This window comes from Limulus polyphemus, unplaced genomic scaffold, assembly GCF_000517525.1.
Source record: "Limulus polyphemus unplaced genomic scaffold, Limulus_polyphemus-2.1.2 Scaffold652, whole genome shotgun sequence".
Classification (NCBI taxonomy): domain Eukaryota; kingdom Metazoa; phylum Arthropoda; class Merostomata; order Xiphosura; family Limulidae; genus Limulus; species Limulus polyphemus.
Window position 1 is genome coordinate 228,459 of NW_013666262.1, and position 9,216 is coordinate 237,674.

Below are 9,216 nucleotides of genomic sequence, written 5' to 3' on the forward strand. Positions count from 1 at the left end.
TTAACATAACAGCAAATGTACAACATTTCGACAAGGTTTTGTCAGGTCCCTGATGATGACAAAACGTTGTCGAAACGGTGTACATTTGCTGTTATGTTAAACTTATTTTAAAGTTTTTCTTCATTACCCATTCAAGCCATCTCCAATCTTATAAGTATGCAGTTTTACTGAATGTTTTATAATATTATTTTCAGTGTAACTTGCAGTTAGACTATGGACTCTGAATGTACACTGCCTCAAAAAGAAAGTAATATTCAAGTGGTGTTGCTTTGTAGTCACTTCAAGCTGTACTATGTCTGTACTGAGGCAAAATCTTATGGAACTATAATGTTTATGCTGATGGATTCTGAAGTTCAAGTGCCAACATTTAGCATCTTCACAGTGCTGAGCCTGATTTCAGATTTTTGTTTGTTGGAATCATTATCAGAATCCAAGTTGACTAACCAATTTAAATTGTGATATTTTCTATACATGTTCAAATTTTTAACCTTACTGGCTATTTTATCTACTCAACATACCAAAAGTTTGAATAAGTTCAATTTGTTGTTGAAAGGAAACTGCATTTTCTACAGTTTCAGTAATGAATACAAGTATCCAGTGGGTCCCTAAGACTCTCTCCACAGCTCTTGCAGATGACACAAACAGAATAGCCCTGGCATCTGAGGAGCCACCCTGACTAATGTTGAAATCAGCAATCCTTCAATCATGGAGCTGCTAATAATCAAACTGCTTATGGTCAGCGAAGTCCACAATTGTAGACAATGCCACCAATGATCAGGGCAGAGAAGTCATATGTATGTGCATCTCAAAAGAGATCATTTTATCCATAAGCTTAAGAAGACCTTCTTAAACTTATGATCTGAGAAAAAGCCAAGGAATTCCAGAGAGGTTCTTCACCAGCTGCACCATCATTATAAAAAGGAAGATTTTCTTCTAGCCTTTGTGCACCATCATTGTCTGCTCCTCCAACTATCCATTCATCACCATCAAAGCTGCAGGCATCAATACTGTGGGGTTTATATCTCACATGTAAAGAATACCCTAAAGCAACATACCCATCCAAAGTTTTCAACAACAGACTACCACCTGAATTTCAACTTGAGAACTCTCATGCTGCAGGCAAATGCTCCATCAACTTAGCTAAAGGGTTAACTCACTAGTGGTAGCTAATAAGGCACTTTTTAACAACTCAAACTACCACATTCTTCTCCTCTTACAAAAAAAGACTTTAACTAAGGATAGTGGGATGACCACTAGTTGATTGCCAGTTTTTTCATGATAACACCTTTTCATTTAGCTCAGATTTAAACCCAAGACCTCTTGCACACAAGTTGAATAATCTAGCAAATGAACTAAAGGGTTAAACCAGAGCATTTACTTTTGAGGTATTTGTAACAAAAAAGTGTATGCCTTCTTTTTTATTCAATTTATTTAAACTAAATTTCCTTCTTGTATTTAAAAAAGAAGTATAAAACATTAACCTTCATTTTTCTCAATTCAAACTTTAGTTACCTATATATTAAATTTTTAGTATGAAAATCATTACTCTTCATGTTTGGTAACTCAAAGTTTAGCTACTTTTAATTCTGTGTATTTAAAATTTAAATAATAATGATACTTCCTCTTTAGAAACTAAAGACAGTTAAATCCAACTATCACTACCTTGTGAAAGTGCAATTTTTATGATTAAAAATTACACTTTCATCTTGAGCAATGCAAAGTAGTTATATTTATACAGTCTTTTCATCATGTTGTGAAAATATGTGTAATAAATGTTACGCTTTTTCCCCAAGTTGATGAACTTTATTTTTCAGTGTATTTTACAAATTACAAAAAAACAACAAAAAACTACCATTAATTTCTAGTAATCGAAATATTTACCTCCAAGTGTCATCATACTATGAAAATGTTAGTGCAATCAATATCAACCCTCATCTCTGATAACTTAAAATAGTTAATGTCATCATCTTGTGATTTTTGTTCGAGAGTAGAATGTATGTGTGTATTTAAATAAACACACACAACACTCCTGAACAAAAATATATGGCAATGTCCTTCTCTGTTGGTATCTGAAATAGTTACCTTTATCCTCACATTGTAATATTAATATAATAATATTAACCTTCATCTTTAGTAACTAAAATACTTATCTTTATCTTTGGATTTTGTGGGTGCATGCATGTTTACCTTTTTTTTTTTTGAGCAAGTACCATATAGAAGGTCATCCTTTGTTATTGGTGATTGAAAGTTTGTCACCTTTATATTTTCATGTGTTGTAAATTATTTTTTTGTATAAACTGAAATTACCATAGTTGAATAGTCCTTTGTCAGCATATTTCTTTTTGCATTCTGTAAATTTAGTTGTCTAAAAACAACCTCTTTTCAAGAGCCTATGTTATGTAACTGCATACTACAAAATATATAATTATTCTAATACTTAATACAGTTTTATGTGATATTGTATTGGATCTGTAAAATTAATTACTGGCAAACTTTTATAAGGTTATGCTTGTCCATCTGTCTAAATACCAAAAAGGGTGAAAGTTTGGATGAGTGGACATCATATATGGCTTTCTAACATTAAGACCCATGATTGAATCCCATCTGCTGGCACCACACAAAATCATTCTCAGACCTTCCCTAAAGATGGTAGTAGATTAGTAGCTGAAATATAGGATATAAATTAACTTTAATTTCACTTGCATGATCATACATACTATTATTCATGACAATGACTGATATCTGACCATCAGAAATATATTTTTAAAAATTACCTAATTATGCATTGCATTTGTATTCTCCCTTTCTTGTTTGTATGGTGAGACCAGTTTTTCAGACATAAATCTTACTACATTTGCCAGGTAAGTTTATACATAGCTCCTTGTTTTTCTTGAATAGGTGGACTCAATCTATTCTTCAGTAATTCAGAATATTTATTCAATTCTAAAACCCAGTGTTTTGTACTTGAACAGACTAGATGAGTGATATTTTACACTCCTAGAATAGTTCCCTTCTCAACACAGTTTACAAAACTGGTAAATCTTAGTATGCACTATAAAAGTTTCTTTTCTGTATTTATTTTCAAAAGTTGAAGAAATGGCACTAATCCAATTAATCTAACACATGTACCCTAATTGTGCTAAATACTGTGCACTAATGGCATTTAAAATTTATCCTTTGGTCTCATGAAAACCACAATACTGAATTTATATAAACATTTAACCACAATAAGGTTTTATTATTATCACAAGAAAGTATTAAATATGGCAAGCTGACTACATTTCTTACACTTTTGTGGTAAAATTACAGATTTTTCACACCTACTCATATAATACACAATTTAATTTTTTTCCCTGATAATCACAACTTGAGCTTGTAGTCTGGCTAGACAAAGTAAGAAAACACTTCAGAATTTACTTACTTCAGACTATGGTATTACAGATAAAAAGGTCTTAATCAAACCTATCATCAATTGCAATAAATTAGACTATTATTAGTGTCACGATATAAAAGACTATTTAATGTAGGTAGTATTAAATAATTAATTTTGTGAGTTAATATTATATGAGAGTTTAGTATGTTTGTTTTTTATATAATAAGAGAGTTAAAAGCAGATGATTATTGGAAGTTGTGTTTATAATTCATTGATGATGAGACTATTGAATGTCACGTGCAATACACTGATGTCAAAAATATAGATTTCTAGAAAGCAGGCAAACGACTAAGTGATAAACATATAAATAGTATAAGACGAGAGGAAACTGCAGACAGATAGAGCAGACAAGAAAGTAAAGTCACGGGAAGTAGAAGTGCAGCCACGGAAAGTTAAATGCAAAGTTAATTTCTGTAGGAGTGAAAGGCTTAATGGTTAATATAGCCCTAGCTATTAATATGTTAGAGAAAACTAACAGTTTTAAAAGAGATAAGAAGTATATTTTATTCCTTAAAAGTGAGTCCTAAAGTAACTGAACCAGCCCAAGTGCATTTTGACAAAAGGAACAGAGAATATATGAAGTAGGAGAACTAGAAGAGCAATATACGACCATAGTAATGCATGCTATAATTTTAAGTGAATTATACACGAAACACTAGTGTGATAGAAATAGAGAAAGGTAGTTCAGCTTGTCAACTGAAATTCTAAAGCAATTGAATAGGTCGAAGTGGACTTTTGAAAAAAAGAAGATAACTATATATATATATATATAGTATTTATGATGTGTTTATAATCTTTATAGTGTAAAGAATTTGTTGTATATATGTTTAAACAGTTCAAACATATATACATATACACGCATTTATCTGATAACAAGTGGAGTGCGTGCTAATTGTTCATTTATCACTGAATTTATCGCAAACAAGTCACTGACACCTACAGTAGAAGAATCGTAAGACCAACAACAACAACACAGTATATATTTATACTATTAAGAAGTATAAGTAAAAGCCTTTAACTGGTGAACATAACTTCACATCTGATAATTAGCAATAAGTGACTGACCAAGATTATGTTAAAATATAATAATAACTAACACAGCTAAGCAGTATGGTTTACATGCATGTGCAGGTTCTGAGATAATGATGAGGCACAATCTTCCTTGACTCTTCAGCTTTAGAGATAATTTAAGTTCTCTCCCAGAGGTAATTATTTGAATCACAATATTAATATTATTTTGTTTAAAGTTATTTGTGTGCCTCATATTTTAGTACAGACCCTATTACCAAAAAAAGTCAAGAACCCACAAACAATTTATTACCTAAATAGTTTGAATATACAAGTGTTTAAAAGGCCAATAGGGGTTCATTTTTTGAGCTTGAACAGCTATTTTATTTATATAAAAATACTTCAGTAATATGTGATAGCAATATATACACAAAAATATAAACATTTCAATAAAAATTTCTCAGACCAAAAATGCCAAACAGAAAAATTTCAGGTAATAATCCACTAGATAAAAATTAAATAATTTGTGCTTCAAAGGAAGAGAAATAATAATAATAATACAACAACATAATCAACTTTCATGAAAAATCAAATGTAATGAAGCAAATGAATGTTTTGAGGGAATTTTACAATTGCTTCAGTATTTTCTTTTGATGTTTAAGAGTTTAAGAAAGAAACTAAAGAGATTTAGGTTACTGAGTGTGATACACACACACACATGAAGAAAAGGTGTAAGTAAGGATGCCTGTATTAAGAAATTGGGCCAAGAACTAGGCAAAGTACAGTTAGCTAGTTAATTAGTATTGAAAATCACCAGTTAAGAGTTATAAAAAATTAAGCTACAATGAGGACGCTGAGAAAAACGGTAGTCACAAGTTTGACGGTGATAAGTTACGGACGCCAAATTAGTAGTACAGTAAAGGCTACTAAAAAGTTTATGATAGCATCTCAAATCAGCACTTTGATGTAAGATCTGTTACTATAGACCAGAGTAGTAGCACAAGTGAGAAGGCAACTGGAGCACTCACCATCATAGTAACCAATTACTTGAGAGTTTTGGTTCTTGTTTTGGATTAGCCCAATGAGTTACAGAAATTATCCAATGAAGTGTCAGAACTACTTTTGGGTAGTTTCGATTATTATTTGGAAATCAAAAGGATACAAAATATATAGTATAAAAATTTTGTCTGGAGCAAAAAGTCAGATCTCCAGGGAGAATTGAGGTTCTCTCCAGAGCTGATGATAGTCCAGAATTCTCTACACACCATGAACATGAAAGTATCTAACCTTCAACATCTTACCAGGCGAACTCTGTTGTAAGTATTGAACTACTATCTCTCTTAGTAAATTAATATAATCTTGGAGAAAGTGGTTTATTAAGAAGTATCAAATGATTACAAGTTTTATGTTATTAAAAGTGTATTTCATGTTAGAAAACTTGAATAAACTTGATGTATCGTGTTATATATCAGTCTCAGGATCAATTTATTTAGTCTAACCATAAATTACCTCGAGTTAGAGACTTTTGAGCTCCACTTGTCACTGTAATCCTCAATTAAACAAATATGGTATAATCGGCAGTATAGTCGAAGCTCCAGCACTTAGCTCTAAGCCCATTACAGTAGCATAATTCATATGAAGATAAAAATATTAATTAAATAAATTTTTATTATTATTAAGATGTTTTTAATCAACTTAAATATTGGTTATTGTAATTAATATATCTCAATAACACATTTTCATGTATACATAACATTTTTGAATAATCTTCACACACATTTAAAAACAAAGAAACCAACAAACCAATTCTGTAACATGAGTTGTCCAGTCTGATAGCAGCTGTAGTCCTCTCAATGCAAGATCAGTTAAGTCTTTATTTTCTACATCTGTTCGGGGAGTTTCTTTAACAGTTGTTGTAACCTGACCATAGAAGAAACTTAAAGGTAAAAATATTTCCTGTTTACCTGTACATCATCAATTCATTTTATAACCGCAACTAGATGTATGGTACAAAAATATTTTTTAAAATATAAATATTCATCACTTACCATAAACTATAAAACTATTCACAAATCCTTTTCTACACCTTATAATGAAAGATCCAAGTAATGTTTTTCTCAATATTTAAATTTTTCATGATATTCCATCATATGTATTTAATTTTAAAAAGGACTATTGTTTTTTGTGCATGTGTATACTGAAATCTAACATCAACATATCTATTCCACGATTATTATTTTTTAATGTACTTTCACAGTCTATATGCAAGTAATTTATAAATATACTACATTACTGCAAGGCCATTTAAAGACAAAAATATAAATGAATTACCAAGCTATAATATTACAAGATATGAGGCCCTATCACATATATAAAGTAAATGTGAATTATGTCACTGCATAAGTAGCTCAACTTTCACTGCATTAAAAGATGAAATGAACAAGCTTCTAAATGATTGTCTTTGCAGTGCTTTTGACATACAACACTTTTTCAAGTAAAATATGCTTGAAATAAGTATTTACCTCTCACACATTATACTTTATCCTATTAGCAGATAAAATGTTTCTAACCTCCCATACATGAAAAACATACTCACTTATGGTTTTTGTGTATTTTATATAGTATCTACACTGGGATGATAACTCCTTTGAGGTTAGCTAGTAGTCAGTCAGGGGTCTTCTATCTACACTACCCATAATTTCACAGAATACCTTTAAACAATTCCCAGCAAACAACAGTTAATCTACCAAACAAGTAATGGATGTAGGTTGTGTGGAGAGACTGTTATACAAGAGGTATGTATTTAAAACACAATTTACTTCAAAAATGTAGTGTTTAAAAAGAGACACCTCTCAAATTACATAGTTTTAGAATTCTCATAACAAGGATGGGAAAATGAATTAATGAGCCAAACATGCAACAAATAACATCCATAAATACTACCAAGTAAAGTGGCACAGTCAAGAATCACCACAATCAGTGCTATGGTTTAAGAAAAGAGAGCAGCTCCATGATACACATAGCGACTTCATCCTCCAGCCAATAACTAAGGAGAAGATACTTATAACCTTCGTGCACTACCACATCAGGCATGGAAGATCACAGGATATATATATATATATAGTAACTAACAACACAATATTGTATGAATACTAGAATGCAGGGAAAATGGAGAACAGCCTACAAGAAGTAAATAAAGCAGAAAATAGGAGTTATGACCAATCCACTCAACCATACTGAAACCAGACATAACAAAAAGTGGTTATATGAAGAAACATGGGTGGAATAGACCCAAAAGAAAGTATACTAACACTTAAGACCAAAGAAAGTGACAGTGAGATATTGACACACAGTGGAAAGTAACAGCATGAGGTATGCACCACAGAAGCCATCAGTGTCCAACTGAAATAAACCTGCATAAAATCAAGAGATAACAAGACATAACAAAAAGTGGTTATATGAAGAAACATGGGTGGAATAGACCCACAAGAAAGTATACTAACACTTAAGACCAAAGAAAGTGACAGTGAGATATTGACACACAGTGGAAAGTAACAGCATGAGGCATGCACCACAGAAGCCATCAGTGTCCAACTGAAATAAACCTGCATAAAATCAAGAGAACTGTTGGAGAACAAACAAAATAGAACCTCTGAAGTACAGGACAAAGCACCCCTCAGATATACTCTTAAAACAATTTCTATTGTTAAACAGGTTCCTTTGGACTATTCAGTAGAGAGAAGAATGCAAAGTCAAATCCATGAAAGTATTTTATTTCTTGAACTTCAGGTTTTACAAGTTATCTTCACTAATTGGCATAATTTCACAGTAGACACTAACATAAAACTACCACATACTTGCCAATTGTCTTGTACGGGCAATAGTTATAGTAGCTCAAATAAGCCATTGAAATGCAAATTCAGTATACACAAAACTGAACAACAAAAACATAGTCTACAGCAATATATTAGTAAATTGAGGAGCAACCCACAAGATTGGTAAGAAGCAAAAACAAGAAAGAGTAGAAGTCACCAGTGCATAAAAAAAAAAAAATATCAATTACAAGTGCAAAAGGAAACCTAAATCCAGTTGCACAGAAAGTAGCCAGATAGAAAAGTAAGATAAACAAATAATGTAAGTTCTTAAAAAACTTCTGAGTGAAAGTAAAAAAATAGATGTGTATAATTATATAATAACCACACTATATTTACTATATCCAGTGCCAATGAGACTTTTTTGCCCAATACTAGGGTTTTTCAGGTGGACTGGGATATGATAGATAGAATAGTAATGGTTGAGACATTATTCACATTATCAAATTGTTTCACAACAGATGTTTCATTGTGAATTGGATTAAGTTGATAAAATGAAATTTTTATCCACTATATTTAAGCCATTAAAAATTAGGGTTAGAGTAAGGATTTTTTGAACATCATATAATATTATAATTATTTTATTGAATTAACCTGATCATTATTAGAAAAACATGTGATCCAGCAAGTTAGTCTTATTAATCCTAAAGTATAATTAACAACAAACACAGTATGAATTGGAGCAGACTACAACAATAATTTGAAGATAGCTTTTATATGCAGAAACATCTGTTAGCTGAGTTCTTGCACAGGTCTTAAAATATAACGTTGATAAATGGAAACATTGGCACATGTAGATATGTAGATCTTGAAAGTCGAGTTGTTCAAAACTTGAAAATAGTGTGGATAACTGGACCAATTGTTGGTTGAGATGTTGCAAAGGAAATACCTGCTGAAACTTTT

At 31.3% G+C, this 9,216-nt stretch overlaps 1 protein-coding gene across 1 annotated transcript in view; it reads right to left on the reverse strand.

Annotated features, from left to right (window-relative positions):
• The window catches only part of LOC106459720 (cytoplasmic FMR1-interacting protein-like), a 252,512-nt gene that overhangs the window by 201,181 nt on the left and 42,115 nt on the right, over positions 1-9,216 (reverse strand). The window contains exon 5 of the mRNA XM_022386248.1: positions 6,245-6,361. Within this exon, the coding sequence (XP_022241956.1) occupies positions 6,245-6,361 (117 nt within the window). The remainder of the gene's footprint in view (positions 1-6,244; positions 6,362-9,216) is intronic.